Source organism: Cucurbita maxima, unplaced genomic scaffold, assembly GCF_002738345.1.
Source record: "Cucurbita maxima cultivar Rimu unplaced genomic scaffold, Cmax_1.0 Cma_Scf00013, whole genome shotgun sequence".
Classification (NCBI taxonomy): Eukaryota; Viridiplantae; Streptophyta; class Magnoliopsida; order Cucurbitales; family Cucurbitaceae; genus Cucurbita; species Cucurbita maxima.
Window position 1 is genome coordinate 2,657,717 of NW_019272029.1, and position 17,030 is coordinate 2,674,746.

General features: G+C 36.7%; 4 protein-coding genes across 5 annotated transcripts; 2 read left to right on the plus strand and 2 right to left on the minus strand.

The window, feature by feature from the left end:
* Positions 1–238: 238 nt before the first annotated feature.
* On the minus strand, positions 239–733 carry LOC111488353. Its single transcript, XM_023136053.1, has one exon. It carries the CDS (start codon positions 703–705, stop codon positions 424–426), a length of 282 nt encoding a protein of 93 aa, XP_022991821.1. The 5' UTR covers positions 706–733; the 3' UTR covers positions 239–423.
* A 3,181-nt stretch (positions 734–3,914) lies between these two features.
* LOC111488118 (probable serine incorporator) lies at positions 3,915–7,921 on the plus strand. The gene is made up of 7 exons (XM_023135762.1): positions 3,915–4,042; positions 4,424–4,644; positions 5,298–5,537; positions 5,666–5,777; positions 5,883–6,057; positions 6,671–6,911; positions 7,405–7,921. Exons 2-7 carry the CDS (start codon positions 4,461–4,463, stop codon positions 7,686–7,688), a joined length of 1,236 nt encoding a protein of 411 aa, XP_022991530.1. The 5' UTR covers positions 3,915–4,042; positions 4,424–4,460; the 3' UTR covers positions 7,689–7,921.
* A 565-nt stretch (positions 7,922–8,486) lies between these two features.
* Positions 8,487–12,308, plus strand: LOC111488169 (26S proteasome regulatory subunit 7-like). 2 transcript variants are annotated; one of them, XM_023135838.1, is made up of 10 exons: positions 8,487–8,690; positions 9,301–9,382; positions 9,489–9,580; positions 9,672–9,749; positions 9,964–10,025; positions 10,418–10,562; positions 10,690–10,908; positions 11,011–11,192; positions 11,401–11,576; positions 11,895–12,308. In XM_023135838.1, the coding sequence occupies exons 1-10, from the start codon at positions 8,502–8,504 to the stop codon at positions 12,050–12,052; spliced, it is 1,383 nt and encodes a 460-aa protein (XP_022991606.1). In that variant the 5' UTR covers positions 8,487–8,501; the 3' UTR covers positions 12,053–12,308. The 2 variants fall into 2 exon arrangements, with proteins under 2 accessions (XP_022991606.1, XP_022991607.1); XM_023135839.1 differs by having other exon boundaries at positions 11,401–11,571; positions 11,890–12,308.
* A 594-nt stretch (positions 12,309–12,902) lies between these two features.
* Positions 12,903–15,578, minus strand: LOC111488196 (shikimate O-hydroxycinnamoyltransferase-like). The gene is made up of 2 exons (XM_023135867.1): positions 15,053–15,578; positions 12,903–14,039 (listed from the first exon to the last, which is right to left on the minus strand). The coding sequence occupies exons 1-2, from the start codon at positions 15,458–15,460 to the stop codon at positions 13,155–13,157; spliced, it is 1,293 nt and encodes a 430-aa protein (XP_022991635.1). The 5' UTR covers positions 15,461–15,578; the 3' UTR covers positions 12,903–13,154.
* Positions 15,579–17,030: the final 1,452 nt, after the last annotated feature.

Sequence of the window (17,030 nt, forward strand, 5' to 3'; positions counted from 1 at the left end):
TCAATCGTGCAATGAATATTGGCGAGCCAAACATTACTTTTGTTCAATCAACCATCTCACAAATTTTTATTAGTTTATCATGTGGAGATGAAGATTTAAAACTCAAACTTCTCAGCGGCATTGTATATGTTTAGACCGATAGGTTAGAACTATTCTCGATTACGATTATCAATTTTTATCGAGATAGCAATTCACAAGTCAACCAACACAGATTTGATGCATCTTAGGCACCAAAATGAGTAACTAAGGCATTTTTTGAAGTTTTTTTTTAGATATCAAGAATGCATCTTTTATCAGACATCATGTACAGAGAGAGAGTTCACGTAGATTTTACTACACGGCCTTGTATGACAAACTGACTGATTTCAAAAAATTTCCCTCTTCTTTTCAAGTCTCCAAACAAAAGGGGCGAGCTCCCTAGTATCACAGAATTTTCAGCTTCCCTTTAGCCATGGAAGTCTTTACAAGCTCCTGTAGACACTCAGCTTTTTGCGCCCCAGTCAATCCAAAGCAAGAGGAGGAAGAGCCCAAGGTGACAGCAAAGTAAAGGTAAATTGTGCAAAGAGCAGTCAGGAGGACAAGTGCCGTCAGGAGGAAGCGATGTCGCTGAACGAGAGTCGACCAACCATCCAACTCATCTGTAAAGGACTTACAGAATGATGGAGACCTCCTGTGAGGAGAAGACAGTGCACTGTCAAGAACCATGTTGCATGATCCAACCTCCTCAGGTAGCCTGAAATGTCCAGCACAGATTAGATAACTTGCTACAGGATTCTTAATTTTTGTTCATGACAAGAGGAGTTCATAGAGCAGGGTCTGTAGCATATTTCGAGGAAGAGTAATTGATCTCAGTTTCTAATATTGTTGGTGGTGATTTCACCCAGAACAAGACATTCCAGATATAATACAATTAAAGTCCAAACACTGGCACTCTGCTCTATGTAACAGCCCAAAGCCCAAAGCCCAAACCCACGACTAGTAGATATTGTCCGCTTTGGCCTGTTACGTATCGTTAGCCTCACGGTTTTAAAACGCCTATGCCAGAGAGAGGTTTCCACGCTTTTATAAGGAATGTTTTGTTCTCCTCTCCAACCGATGTGGGATCTCACAATCCATCCCCCTTAGGGGCCTAGCGTCTTGGCTGCACACCGCCCGATATCTGACTCTAATACCATTTGTAACATCCCAAGCCCACTGCTAGGAGATATTGTCCATTTTGGCCCATTACGTATCGTTGTCAACCTCACGGTTTTAAAATATGTCTGCCAGGGAGAGGTTTCCACATCCTACAAGGAATGTTTCATTCCCCTCTCCAACCGACGTGGGATCTCATACACTAGCTCAACTCTCAATCTCTAAGCTCTAGTACAAACGGATGCAAAACACATGCGAACAAGTAACCAACCCTGATGTAGTTCTCCAACTGATGTAAGAATGAGCCAACCAACCTTCCACAAAACAGTCATGGCAAATAGGACTACAATACAAGTCACGAGAGATCAAAGCCAAGTCAGATTAGCTTTTCAACAAACACCCCAAAACTAGCTATTTTATAGCAGACAACTAACGTAAGCTTACACAACAAACGGAGAAAACATTATCGTACGACTAATCCAAAAATGCAGTTCTCGGCCCATTAAGCATATCTCTTGGAAAGAAGAAGAGGAAAGAAAAGATTATCGACCAAGTTGACGAGGGATCAATGTTACTAATTATAATTTATGGATGGTATACACACACACACACACACATATTAGAGGAAAACAATATGGTAAAGCATTCAATGACGTATGATACAGTCTAATTGAGAGAGAAACAGCTCATCAAACAATTACTTCCAATGCATTATGGAGAAAGCCAAGATCTCCTTTGGCACCAATATCGTATAAGAATGACATAATCTAGAAAACCATAGTCTGAGAAATCTACCAAGAAGCAGCCAAGCAGGTTCAAAAGGTGCCTCAAAATTTATCCAAATAGATAACAAGAAAGCACATCACTAGAACATGAAATCAACACAACTCAATCATATAACTCTTTGTTGTAACTTACAGTCCTTTCCGTCAACAATCAAACTGCAATCAGGATAGCTTCAGAAACTTAAAGCATTAAGATAGGCAGGCCAAGGTCTAATGGCAATAGAAACGAAGGGGAAAAAAAGACATCATGAAAAGACCAGTTCTGGAAAAGCAGCCTAACAATTTGATATACCCAGTAAATTGCATTCAATAAGCTAAAAAGCTAGCGATTAGAACTCTCATAAATAAGGTTTAAAGGACTCGTTAATTGTCAAAATTATGAAAACCTGCAAGTATCCCCAAAATTCAGGTGTACCTGTAGGTCAGAACATTTCCCCCGTTACCTTTAGAACAGATGTTTGGCTTGACATTGTACCTTCTTAGTTAATTAATATGAGCAAGTCCCCTGTTTCTGACCTCTATAATGTACATCTTTTTTTTGTCCGAAGTATAAACCCCACGATTCTAACATTTTAAGCAGGCTCTTCAATTGAACATTCAGCAGAAATGAAATTCTTCCTCCATGTTCCTAAATTAATCCCAAATCTATCATTTCGAAGTCGTGGCTTAAATTCTTCAACCCCAACCGAAAAGAACGCAAGGAACCAAGCAAATAAACAACCGCGAGTGAATTAAACAAAGAAACTCATGAGATGCGTGGCCTCGGAAGATCGAAGCCAATCGATGGGGCCAAACCTAATCGAAGAAATTTCAAACCTACTTCCCATTACACAGGAAAAATCCGACAAGCCGAGCCCCAATCGAGGAAATTTCAAGCGATTAACATCATTGTGAAACATCAAATCAGAGAGAAAGAGAGAGGGAAAGGGACTTACAAAATCAAAACCCGAACAACCCAACGCGAAAATGGATGTCAATTAAACGGGAGGAGGTGAATGGATATTTATGTGGAGCCGTGGGTTTGGCCGCGCCTCGGCTCCGGGAAAAAGGATGCCTGAAAGGCCGTCCACGCGGTCTCCACAGTTGGAAAAAAACGTGGGAATACCATATATAGAGAGAGCTGGCGGGTGGGTCATGAGTGGTAGCTATGTAAATCGGCCCCTTCGATGGTGGGTGGCTCTTGGATGGGGCCTATGACCGCCATTAAAACGGTTATTAGACGGCATATTTCGCTTCATTTAATAGTATTTTGTCAATTAAAAAATATTCTTTAATTTTGGATGAAAATCAATAGTATTTTGTTTTAAAAATATCAATAAAAATTTTAAATTATTTCAAATAATACTCTAATTTCAATCCGGTTTAAAAAATACTATTGAAATTTCAAAGATTTAATTAATATCCATAAACTTTTGTTTAAAAACTCCAAAAGAAACACCTTTAAATTCCTTCTAAAACTCTAAAAATACCTTTAATTAAAAAAATAATATAAAAATACTTTTACCGTTATTATTACGTTTAAAAAATACTCATGAACTTTCTAAAATAAAATTAGAACGATTATAGATAATCATGAAGTGTCAATAAATGGTTTTTGTCGGTATTGAAGATAAAATTTTTAAAGGATATTAATGCTACTTTTAAAATTTTATAGATATTTTTAAGTGATTATGTTAAAAGTGGAATACTTTTAAATAATATTTTTTTAAACATAATGTTTCCTCCCAGATTAATAGTTAGAGTATTAATGGTAAGAGTTTTAAAAAGAAAATTAAAAAATATTTTAGAATAAAATATAAAAGGTATGAGTATAATTATTAGTTTAATATTTAAAAATAAAAATTAAGTATGAAATTTTTTTAAGACTCATTGAAATTAGGCGAGAATGTTTGTGAAAAAAAAATGTAATTTAGCCCAAAAATAGACCGGTCGAATCCACGGATTTTGATGGGAACCCGGTCGAGTCACCAGCCTAAGATAAGAGCGGCGTGAAGGGGTCAAATTGGAACGGTAGCTGTAAAAGGAGACCAACGACAAAATACAAACCGAAGTGGGTTTCGAATCTTCATCTCCAGACGATCGTTCGAGTTGCTGGGAATTTTGTCCTCAAAATATCTTCCGAGGTAATTCTATGATCAATTTCTTGATTCTGCTGTAATTTAGTGTTCTTCCGCGTTCCTTATCTCTCCAAAGAAAAACCCTTCAGGTCTTAACGATCACGGAAAAATCGAACAGGACGATATTGGTGTTGGTTTTAGGTTGATCAGAGGATTTGTTATTGGATTCACGTAGCTGCTTATATTAATTGTTAAAACGATTACCTCGATCATTTCTGGAGATAAATAGTTGTTCGGTTATGGAGAATTAGGTTTATTTGACGTATTTTTTCATTGGGTTATAACTTATTCGTCTAATTTAGGGTTTCGCTTACTTCACTTTTTGATAAAAATGTTAAGAGATTTACAATTTGATTTTCCATTGACTTGGGTCTGACTACTTGGCAGATAAGCTTATAAACTGGTGCCAGTTTGAGGAAAAAAGATGTGGGCAGCATCTTGCCTTGCGTCGTGCTGTGCAGCTTGCGCATGTGATGCATGCCGTACGGTTGTTTCGAGTATTAGCCGTAGGTCTGCAAGGATTGCATACTGTGGCCTCTTCGCACTCTCTCTGATTGTTTCTTGGATTCTCAGAGAGGTCGCTGCTCCCCTTCTGGAGAAGATCCCTTGTGAGTCATGAATTTTCCTTTTCTTAAATGTCTATGGATTCGTAGAACAAGCAAGCGCTGATGGTCGAGTAATTTGTTTCTGTCCTAGCCACATCTTATCTTATGCTTATTTTGCAGAATCTAGATGGAATGCAAGAAACTTTCCTTTAGTGTAAAATATTATCTTATACATTGAGATCGGTTTTAATCATCCTTCTATATAACCTTCTTCAAAGCGTTCACAAATTTTATATTTCCAAATGCATCTATTGCTCTTAGACATTAATGATGTCATATTGAGAGATGAGATCACTTTTATGATATCCCCTTTTTTTTTTACAGATTACTTATTACTTATGATGTAGATATATTCTTATTATTCTAGAATCGTCTAGTGTAAATTTCTTGTGATTAATCAGCTGTATTTAGCCAAGGGCATTTGTTATTGGCCATTTGGAAGCATTTTTTTCTTTTGCTTCTAATCATCAAGCTTGCGGGTTTGTTATTTAGCTGCAATAAGTGGTACTTACTACTCAGAATCACTGTTGGATAATAATGAAATATTGTCAACTCTAAAAGGACTTCCTCCTGTCTCCAAACAAATCACATAGCTGGTTTGACTGATACTTTTGAAGTGTTTTAACAGTTTTTTTTTAATGTATGTCTTCTTTCAGGGATTAATACTTTCCATGAAACACCTAGCAGGGATTGGTTTCAAACTGATGCAGTCTTGCGGGTTAGCTTGGGAAATTTTCTCTTCTTCACCATTCTATCTGTAATGATGGTTGGTGTAAAAAGTCAAAGGGATCCCCGTGATGGTATTCACCACGGTGGATGGATGGTGAAAGTTATTTGTTGGTTCCTTCTGGTGGTACTAATGTTTTTCATTCCAAATGAGATTATTACCTTTTATGGTAAGAAATTATTTCAGCATGTCAGAAATTAGAATGATGTTTTACAAAGACTGTTCAAAATGGTTTAATTTGAGATACTTTTCCTTCTTCTTTCTTTAAAATGGTATTAACATATTCGACATATCCAGAGTCTATATCAAAATTTGGCTCAGGACTGTTTCTTCTTGTCCAAGTTGTTCTTCTGCTGGATTTTGTTCACAGATGGAATGACACCTGGGTTGGATATGATGAGCAATTTTGGTTTGTTGAATTCTAGTTTCTTCTCTTGTGCCTTCTTACTCTCTTTTCCCACGTTAATCTTTCTATGTTTGTAACTAATGTTTGAGTTTCCCCCCTTCTTTTTAGGTACATCGCCTTATTTGTTGTTTCACTTTTCTGTTATCTTGCCACATTTGTCTCGTCTGGATTTCTCTTTCACTGGTTCACACCATCAGGACATGACTGTGGGCTCAACACCTTCTTTATAGTCATGGCCCTAATTTTTGCGTTTGTTTTCACAGTTGTTGCACTACACCCTTCAGTAAGTATTTCCCTCTTTCATCTTTCATCAATCAAACTGTCTCATTAGAGGTCAATTCATGATTGTGCATATCTATATATATCTCCTTCCCCTTCCTCTCGTTTATCTTTTTTCCCTACAAATTAGAATTAGTTTGTTCTCATTTTACCTCCATTGATGGGTAGCTGTAACTATAAGGCTCTTGATAATAGATTTGGCTAATGACCAAGTTGTTGTACCATGATACTCATTTCATTGTCTCTTGGTCATACCATCTAGAGGTACAAGTTCAAACCTTTGGGTGAACTTAATACCAAAAATCCTTGATGCGTCCCAGGTTTGGGTCTTGAGGCGGTGCTGAGTGTCCTCGGGTATAGGGGAGACCGGTTATAAAAAATAAAAAATGAAAAATATAATAATAATAATGCCCTTCTTCTGGACAATGATACCCTATTATAAGTTAATACAGTGGGTGGATCTTAATTTAAAAAATATTGTAAACCTGTGATGTGTATATATATATATATATGTTTTAGTGTTATAATCAAGTATGACGTGCATTTGGGGACTTTTTTAAACACAGAGGATCTATTTCTTTTTGTCTCTTATGGCTTTCATCTTGATGAAAAAACAGGTCGGTGGCAGTGTTTTACCTGCATCAGTCATCTCGTTGTACTGCATGTATCTCTGTTACAGTGGGCTTGCTAGTGAACCAAGAGACTATGAATGTAATGGTCTCCACAAGCATTCCAAGGCTGTTTCTACTGGCACTCTTGCCTTGGGTCTTCTCACAACTGTTCTATCAGTAGTCTATTCTGCTGTTCGTGCTGGTTCTTCTACAACCTTGCTTTCTCCTCCAAGTTCACCCCGTGCAGGTAAGAGTCTGCTAAGTTATTTTACTATTTCTACTATTATTATTTTGGCTTTTACAGTTCAGAAACACACAGTATTATATAAGGTTATGTTTTATGTGTTGATTTCAATTGTCTCAATGGAGTGACCATCCCAGTGGGTTCACGTTCATACACAGAATTGGCAAATCTTGAACTTTAGAAATTTCTACTATTGACGTCCTAAGAATTGTGCATGATACTAATATTACATAGCAAGATATGATTGGGTGTACTTCCTTCAACCTTCTGGACATCGTAACCATTTTTTAAGTTGTTCATGACTTCTGTCTGTTGCATCTCATATATTAATTTTATAGGCAACGTTGTTAAATTTCTTGTGGGACATGTCCTTTAACAGGGCGGGGAATCTCCATTTCAAGTGGGGAGAGAGATTTTCTCGCTCGATTTTGTTTGTAGCCTCTCATGTTTTAAGCTCGTTAGGTATGACATTCTTGGTTCTCTGTCAAATGGGCAGGAAAGCCATTGCTTCCATTGGAGAAGTCAGATGAGCACGAGGAAAAAGAGAAGGCAAAGCCAGTTACATATTCATATTCATTTTTCCACATCATCTTCTCTCTTGCTAGTATGTACTCAGCAATGCTCCTGACTGGATGGACTAGCTCTGTTGGAGGGAGTGGCAGGCTGGTTGATGTCGGGTGGTCATCCGTGTGGGTTCGGGTTGTGACTAGTTGGGCTACTGCAGCATTGTTCATCTGGTCTTTGATTGCCCCCGTCCTGTTTCCTGACCGGGACTTTTGAGCGGCTTACTCGTTGAACTTGTGATGTCGATGTGTCTAAGTAAGTTCTATTGCGTGCACGTATGATGTACACGAAAATTTCCAGTGTGTATATGGTAAGCCTGGAGGATGGCTTTAAAACTGGACCTTGAACTTGTTTGGAAGACGTTATTTCACTTGCATATGGTGGCTTGAGAAAGAAAGTTATAATATAGACTCCAAAACAGTGCCTTGAGTGATTGATTGTGTGAGAAATTCTAACTTTTAAATAACATGTTTTAATAAACTTCATTTTATTAGTTAATTTAGTTAATTTAGTTAATTTGATCTTCTAGCTTTAATATTTCATATTGACAATTAAATACTATTAATCAACATAATTGATTTTAATTAAAATTTAGTTTTGAAGTAATTTACGAAGAGCCATAAAATTAGTTCAATTTTGTCGTATAGAAAAATAGTTACAAATATGAAAAAAAAAAAATTATATTACAAAAACTTGCATGGACATTTTCCCGTAATTTCCATTTTATTTCCATAAATATATCAGAATATATCATTAATGTCTATCACTAATATATTTAATATATATATTTTTTATGATAGACACCTGTAACGGTCACATATGCTGAAATGTGTTTATCTTTTAATCTTTTTAAATATTATTTATTTGAATTGAGCTTAAAAAAATATTGTCATATTTATAATATTTTTATCCAGAAATAATAAATGTGTCTAATTGGGCCGGCCCAATTGAGAAACCCAATGAATTGACCAACCCATGGATTCTCATCCGAATGGACTGGACTCTATATAAAGTGTCCAACTATTTGCCATGGTTCATTTCGAGCCACTTTCTTTATTAGTTGTCTTTGTTCGCAAGAAAATCACAGCGGAGTCGCAGAATCCTACTCCGGAGTTCCAACTTGAAAGTTTCATGGCGCCGGACCCCGAGGATGAGATCAAGGACGAGAAGAATCCTCGCCCCCTCGACGAGGACGATATTGCTCTTCTCAAGACCTATGTATGATAATCTATCGGAGTTTCTTTCTTTTATACTTTATAAACCCTAAATTCGTGCCTATTTTACTTTCTGTTTCCTGATTTCTTCCTCATTTGTATGTTCTAATCTCCACATCGGATTAGATCCAGCGACTTCAGCTGAATCTCGTTGCTTAGGATGTGCGCTCTAAGCTAATTAAGTGTTTTGTATGAACCATTCGAATAGTTTTGATAATTCATCAACCCCGTTTTTACTTTCGGTGTTCCTTAACCTGCGGGAATTTTGAATTCAAGCAAGTTAAGTTTTAAGAGAGGATTTCCTCATTTCATCTGGTCCCTGAGTTGAAATGTCCGGGTAATGTGTGGATTCAGAGGAGCTGCCTCCTGCAGATAAGACGACAGTTTATGCACGAATGAGCATAGCAGCTAAATGTTCGGGGTTGTTTTTCCATACAATTAGGGTCTTCTGATTCTCGATTTTTTTTATTCAAGAAACTTTGTCCGATGGGTCTTGCGACAAGGCGCATTTTTTGGAAAGTGGAATGTGAGATTCTTAGTTATCAATTTTTTTCTATCTTGACGTGCAGTTTAAGTGTATTCTCAGTTTTGCTCACCATTATCCTCTTTTGCAGGGTTTGGGACCTTATTCAACCTATATCAAGAAGGTCGAGAAAGAAATCAAGGATATGGCAAAGAAGGTCAATGATTTGTGTGGTATGTGTTACTTCTAGTAATAGAAACCAGCACGTATACGTTGCTATCTGTACGTGAATAATCAGTTTATCAGTGAGACTAAATATCCGCATGGATTGCATCACAGGCATTAAGGAGTCTGACACCGGTTTAGCAGCTCCTAGCCAGTGGGATCTTGTATCTGATAAGCAAATGATGCAGGAAGAGCAGCCTCTTCAGGTGCGATTTCAATTAGGTTCGGATGTACCTTTTTTTTTTTTTTTTTTTGGTGGTTTTTAGTTTCTGATGCAGCAAATATTTTCTTAATCAGGTGGCCAGATGCACCAAGATCATCAATCCAAATTCTGAAGATGCCAAATATGTTATTAATGTTAAGCAAATTGCCAAGGTTAGCTATCAGTTGCATAGTATGACGCACTCCAAGTTAGTCAAGGCATTGGTTTAAAGGGGGGTTGGGGAGGATAGGGAAATAGAGGGACTTGCTTATTTATGGTCTTAATTTATGATCATGTTTTTTTTTTTTTTCATTTATAGTTTATTATCTAGAATTATTCATCAAGCCTGTAGTGGTTCTTTAACTTCTTTTATATTTTATCATGTAGTTTGTTGTTGGACTCGGTGACAAAGTTTCTCCAACAGACATAGAAGAAGGCATGCGTGTAGGGTACGTTTTGGATGTTCTCTACAAATTATTCTTGTCTTTTATTGGTTTAATCTGGCATTGTTCAGCTCTTCACTATGCTGTCCATCATTTAAATAGTTATAAACTTCAATTTCCTATGATCAAAAGTTTAGGAAGATATTTACCTCAAGACAGTAGCTTATTTATCTTATATGCATGGTTATAATGTGCTACGTTTATGATGATGGATTTAGCCATTTAGGAATCATCAGCATTCGTCACAGTTATATGTCATTACTGTTTAGGGATGGCAGATTATGAAATGCATTTGCTTGTTTGAAAAATTCTCTTTTGCTTTTGGTTGTCTTCTCTCGTTTTTGTACATGCAATTATGGTGTTGGCCTAAAATTGTTGCCATTTATTCTGCCCTTCAGTGTTGATAGAAATAAATATCAGATTCAAATTCCTTTGCCTCCCAAAATTGATCCAAGTGTGACCATGATGACGGTAGAAGAAAAACCGGATGTGACCTACAACGATGTTGGTGGATGTAAGGAGCAGATAGAGAAAATGCGAGATGTGTGTAGAAAAAATTTATTTGTATTTCATTTGCCTTTGACTAATTTAAATATTTTCCCGATTTTTTTATTTCTTAGAAACTCAAGTTTTTTACTGCTGTGTTATTTTGTATTCGAAAATGTTGTAGGTTGTTGAGTTACCTATGCTTCATCCTGAGAAGTTTGTAAAGCTAGGAATTGATCCTCCAAAAGGAGTTCTTTGTTATGGTCCCCCTGGAACAGGGAAAACACTTCTAGCACGAGCTGTAGCTAACAGAACAGATGCCTGCTTTATTCGTGTTATTGGAAGTGAACTTGTTCAAAAATATGTTGGTGAGGGGGCTCGTATGGTCAGAGAACTATTCCAGGTTGGCTGTTACTTTGTATTTAGTAGTTGTTCTTAGTTCATGTTATAAATGAATGGTGTTCATACTTTTGCATTGTTACTTATATATTGTTGTGCACTCTAGATGGCACGTTCCAAAAAGGCTTGCATAGTGTTTTTTGATGAAGTTGATGCCATAGGAGGTGCTCGATTTGATGATGGTGTTGGTGGCGACAATGAGGTCCAACGTACAATGCTTGAAATTGTGAATCAACTAGATGGCTTTGATGCACGTGGAAACATCAAAGTTCTGATGGCAACAAATAGGTAAGTCATTTGATTAGTGGCAGCTGGTCATTTGACAGTAAAGTCTTTCACATGTGTCAAACTCACTACAGGGGTTGTGTCTGTATGTCTCATCTGCTAGACGCGTTGGTTCTTAATTGCAAAATAAATGCTGAAAGTCCTGAGTCCTAGTTTTGAAATTAATGACATGCTTGTGAACTAAAATTAACTAATTTTCATCTCCCTTCAGGCCTGATACACTTGATCCAGCTCTATTACGACCTGGAAGGCTTGATCGTAAGGTCGAGTTTGGGCTTCCTGATTTGGAAAGTAGGACACAGATCTTTAAAATCCATACAAGGACCATGAATTGTGAGAGGGACATTCGGTTTGAACTCTTGGCTAGGCTTTGCCCGAATTCCACTGGTTAAGACTTACAGCATTACCTTTTTCATATATGCTTTTCTGGAATCTTAAGGACCATTTCAGATAAAAGATGGTGTCCGAAGTACTAGAACTCATTTGTCATTCTTCATTTATCATAATTTCATTGTAGGGTGCAGTCGAAAACCATAAGTTTTAATAGTTCAAATAACTGTATCCATGTGATTTTCCAAACACAATAATCTTAGGTGTACGTATCTTTACCTCTATTTTTTTTCATATGATTTCCAGCATACTCATGTAGGCTATAGGAGTGAAATGAACATTTTTATTTTTTCTAAACTATCTCTGTTCTTACAGGGGCTGATATTAGGAGTGTCTGCACGGAAGCTGGAATGTACGCCATCCGAGCTCGAAGGAAGACAGTGACAGAGAAGGACTTCCTTGACGCGGTGAACAAAGTGATCAAGGGATATCAAAAGTTCAGTGCAACCCCCAAATATATGGTCTACAATTGAGGATGAAGTTTCCCTTCTTCCTTTCCAAAAAGAAAACATAGGGAGGTGTACTATCATTCATATACAACTTATTAGACTGCAGTGTCTATTTTCTCCCACATCGTGTTGCTGAACCTTTGTTCCTTTGTTTGCATAAATGTGTTTTCGGGATATATCATCCATTTATTGGGCTAAACCAGAGCAACTGGATTTTATTGTTGAAGGCCTCTATTCATCGTGAACAACAACATTTCAAGGTTGCTGATTTTTAGGTAAATGTTGTCTCTCTTCAAATTCCACTAATTTCTTGGTACACTCCAATTTCTCTACCAAATCAGGACATATTGGGTCAGCTACCAAACACAAAATTAGTTCAGCACTTCCGTACCTTACCAAATTTGTTAATGGATAGGCATTTCGCGTCACAGGGGATATGATATAATCCTCCAAAAAATTGGGTTTTCGTTTGTTTTATTATTATTATTATAGTTTGTATTTAATTTCTTGCTTTTTTACTTTGGTCAATATATTTTTATGGATAAACATTTTACGTCACAACTGACTTGAATTCTCTAATAATTTAATTGGACTAATGAAATAAGATTTTTCGTATTTTCTGAAACCAATAAAAAAGGAAGCCTTGTATACGAACAATAATTGTAAATTAAGTAACATAATAAAATATTTAAACATGGTTTACGAGAAAGATATAGAAAAATTAAAATAATCGATTTAAATTGACAACTTCTACTTTATTAGAAAAACTCAGTCTCCCCCTCCCCAAAATAAGTCTTTTTAACTTAAATTTAAATAAACCTTAAATATGGAATGATTTATATAACATATATTATGCAGTAAATAAATGCAAGAATTAAAGTTAGAAATTTAAACTGATATTTGACGGAATTATTGATTTTGAGACCCCATCCACGGTATATTACCAATAAATTGGAAGGTCTTTACAGTAAAACTACACATGTGTGAAGTAACGGCGTCAATTAAAGTAGAACTAAAAAAGGCCCAAAAGAACAGAAAAAAAAAAACACCATCCGGCAAACTTCCTCTGCCTTGCCGGAAAAAAAAAACCCACCGGTGTCCCGCTACACTCCGCCAGCCAACCTCCTTAAAGATTAAAGAACAGCTTCTCAAACACCTTCATATGTGGCGTCTGCAGCGAAATCGCTACTGACAAGCTGCCATCGTCGGACGCACTCGGGATTATAAACGACAATCCCTCGTACGCGATTCCGCCGGGGCCCATAAAAATCGGCCGGCCCCACCCAAAATCGGCGTCGTGAATAGGCAGCCGAACCCAGCTAGTGATTCCCAAATTGGGGCAACGGAAAGTATGAGCACCACGGACCAACGCCGATAAGTCCGGCTGCATTTCGAGATAGTCCAAAGCCGATCTCAAATAATCGTTGTCCATCCGAACCAAGGCGTCGTGGATCTTGCCGGCGGCGAACCACGTCGGGTTCGACATTAGTTCACCGGCGACGGCGAGCGGCGTAGTTGTGAAGATAACGTTGCCGAAGTAGCCGTTGGGAAGCGGCGGGCGCAACCGGGCACGGCCGTCGGTGGCAATGTAGAGCTTAGTCTCCTGATCCTCGGGAAGGTCACGCGCCTTGCACGTGCAGCGCCAGACGTGGCCGGAGAGCATCTCATATGAACTGTAGTTGATAGTATTGCCATTTTCTTTGGATTTGGCTTTGAGTAGATTGAGCTGCTCGCGGGTGAATTTGAATACAGAGACGGTGGTTCCTTCCGAGTTGGGCTGGACCGGAGTTTTCATGGGCGGAGCCGGTTCGTATTCGACGTGACGGAATGCCGGTTGAGGTGGGTCCCGCGCTCTGAGTAGGGTCCGGTCGATGAAGGGCTGAAGCTTAAGGTCGAGGCCACGCGACATGTCGGACCAGGTATTCACAAAGTGGAGACCGGCGAAGCCGTCCGCTAAATGGTGCTGCATTCCTACGCCCAGTGAAACGCCGCCGCATTTGAAGTGTGTCACCTGAACCCAACAAAATCGGAATCAATTCAAAAACAATTAATTAATTATTTAAATTTGTAATTAGAACAAATGTGACGGTAGAAATCGAATAATTAACTTTTAAAACGTTAATTAATATCACATTCAAACAATTATGAACCAACTGCAAAATGTTAATATTGAAGTAGGTGGACAACTGGAAAATTTTGGATCGAGTAAGTTTGGTTTGGTTGGTTTGACAAATATTTATCTTCATACGGTTAAAATTGAAAAATAATTTTTTAAATTTCCTAAAAAATATTCAGCTAACTTATATCATCTATAATTCAACGGGGTTGTTGTGGGATTTTCTTTTAGTAGTAGCACCACTACCCTTTTCAATACATCCTACAACTTTTACATTTTTTAATGTTTACATTTATTATATTTTAATTTGAGAAAAATTAAAAATTAATTATTACTAAAATATATTTGAGATAACCAAGGAGAAAAATACATCCCTAGTTGACGAGTTCAATACAATCAAGTTACAAATTCTTTAAACAAGATCAAATAATTTATTCCCAAATCATTTGCTAGCTTGTACATATGCAAGTTTATAGAAACTCACTTTATAAAAGAAAAGTCAACAAAATATTCCCTGGACGGACGGAAGAATCTCCGCAATCATTACGAAGGCCCCGTCTGTTCTAATTTCGTTTTAGAGTAATATAATTGATTTTTTTTTTTCTTTTTTTGAATTCTATACTTTAAAATTTGTGTATAAAAAAATTTAAATCTCAAAAGCTATGGATTAGAACTAATGGATTTTTAACTATGATTTTTATTGTTGTTGAAAAATATAGATATATTTGGAAAAAATTGAATGCGAAAAAACAAAAAAGGAATCGTAATGATTATTAGGAAAGCCAACTATAGACGACAATTTCGTCTCAACAATTTCAGTTAATTCTAACCAAAATAATTAATAAAATTCCTAAATGAAATTTGTTAAAAAAAGAAAAACTAGAGACGAGGCGCGGATTTCATTGTACCTGTAACACCAGCAAAGGATACGATTCGATTCCGCCGGAGTAATCGACGGCCGGAATAAGTTGCCGAAGCTGTAACGTCGGGGCGAAATCACCGAAATCGTCGATAACCGCCGTGGTCTCAGCCTCGACAAGAAGCACACCTTCAGCATTACAGTAGATCTCGATACGACCGTCTTCATCGCGTCTCAATCGTCCGGCCATTGGATAAAACGGCACCAGCGCCTTGCTTAGGCCTTCCTTGAGAACCTGACCGTCGAAGAAATTGGAGGCGCCGGTCGGGCGGTAGAAGTAGACGCTCGGCGTGTGTATACTCGGTATCACCAGATCGACGTTCGAGTTCCAGAGAGTCCGGCGCGGCGTCTCCTCCGCCGGAGTCACCATCGTCGAATCCTTCACGGTGATAATCATCTTGATCGGTCAATCGACGATGAAAAATCGAGAGTTCCAAACAATCAGAAGAAAAAATTGGGGACGGAACGAGGGGAAGAGTGTTAATTACAGTATACTAGGGAGAAATGAATCGCCCTGAGATGGTTCCGAAAGAAGTAACCGTATAAATAAGAAAACGGGAAACGGGAGTCTCGGTGATCCACCTACCACAATCGCAAATATGTCCGTTTGATCGACCGACACGTGTCCTTCCTCTCGTAAGCGGTTTTTCAGTGGAGAGAAATATACAGGCGGGAGTTGGTAAGACAGCGACCTAACACCGCACCCACTTCAAAACGGTGCGTTTACGAAACTTTTTTTATAATTATTATTATTATTTTAATTTTTAATTAATATTTTTTGGAATGTTGGGTTTGAATGAGTGGAGTAAGTTTATAGTAATAGAGGGCGGGGCCCACAATGAACAGACAGGAGAACGACGTGGCTGCATTGCGTTTGCGTTTACAATTTGGATGGTAATGGATCTCGATCGGGTCGGGTCGGGTCGGGTCGGGTTTACCTCAACAATATTGGCTTTAATTAGAAAGATACTAACTTTGTTCTTGGAAAAAAAAAAAAATAATAAAAAAAAAAATCACTTATTAGTTGCATTATATTTAATTTTAAGGTAAATATTTATTATTATTATTACATTAATGACATATATGAGCATGCATTTTCCGTTTTAAAATTAATTACCTAACCCAATTTTAGAACTTCATAATAAAATTTAAAGTCTTTCTATTTACAAATATAATAATAGAAAAACATTAAATTAAATTACTTTTTTAACCTTTTTTAAATGTCAAATTAAATTGAATTTTGCATTTTTTTTATAGTAAGCTAATTTTATAATTGCATATGGATGATTGAGTCGTGCAATTGGATTACATTTAACAAAAAAAATAAAAAAAAAAAAAAAATTTAAAAGCTCAACTTGTAGATTTTCGATTTCGTAATTTCTACTTTACTTATGTGATATATTATTGTTTTAATTTTCGATTTCGTAATTTCCTTGATAATATATCCTAACCATTCATTAAAATTTTATTATTCTACTCCATCGATTATTATATATATATTCGTGTATGAAAAGAATTATTTAATTAATTAAAATATCAATAAATATACAAACACGTGATTCTCACAAATAAATAATTTATTTTATGGTTAGATAATTATTTGGTAATTTAGTTTTGAAAACTAAGTTGATAAGGACTATTTCGTCATTAGCTTATTTGTTTTGGCAGCTAATTTTTAGAGAGAGTTTCAAAAACAAAGCAAGTAGCGGTAGTCTTTAGAATTGGATAATAATCCAAATATTTATTCAAAAAATCTTTATAAATAAATGAATGACGAGAAAACAAATATAATTAATAATCCGTTATGCTAGAGTCATCAACGTGAACCTAATAAAATATAATTAATTGTATTTATTTATTTATTATTGGCGGTAGTATTTTATTTATTTATTTATTTTTGAAGGGTATATTGTAATATTTAAAATAAAATGTTATATTTAACAATTTTAGTAAATTCTACTGCAAAA

Bases quoted from the DNA above. Each gene is read 5' to 3' on its own strand.
- LOC111488169 (XM_023135838.1), top strand. From the start codon at position 8,502: ATGGTTCATTTCGAGCCACTTTCTTTATTAGTTGTCTTTGTTCGCAAG. The intron at 9,750-9,963 runs GTTAGCTATCAG...TTTATCATGTAG, and splicing joins ATGTTAAGCAAATTGCCAAG to TTTGTTGTTGGACTCGGTGA. The intron at 11,193-11,400 runs GTAAGTCATTTG...ATCTCCCTTCAG, and splicing joins GTTCTGATGGCAACAAATAG to GCCTGATACACTTGATCCAG.
- LOC111488353 (XM_023136053.1), bottom strand. From the start codon at position 705: ATGGTTCTTGACAGTGCACTGTCTTCTCCTCACAGGAGGTCTCCATCA.
- LOC111488196 (XM_023135867.1), bottom strand. From the start codon at position 15,460: ATGATTATCACCGTGAAGGATTCGACGATGGTGACTCCGGCGGAGGAG. The intron at 14,040-15,052 runs GTACAATGAAAT...TGTTGGGTTCAG, and splicing joins ATCCTTTGCTGGTGTTACAG to GTGACACACTTCAAATGCGG.
- LOC111488118 (XM_023135762.1), top strand. From the start codon at position 4,461: ATGTGGGCAGCATCTTGCCTTGCGTCGTGCTGTGCAGCTTGCGCATGT. The intron at 6,058-6,670 runs GTAAGTATTTCC...ATGAAAAAACAG, and splicing joins TTGTTGCACTACACCCTTCA to GTCGGTGGCAGTGTTTTACC. The intron at 6,912-7,404 runs GTAAGAGTCTGC...TCAAATGGGCAG, and splicing joins TCCAAGTTCACCCCGTGCAG to GAAAGCCATTGCTTCCATTG.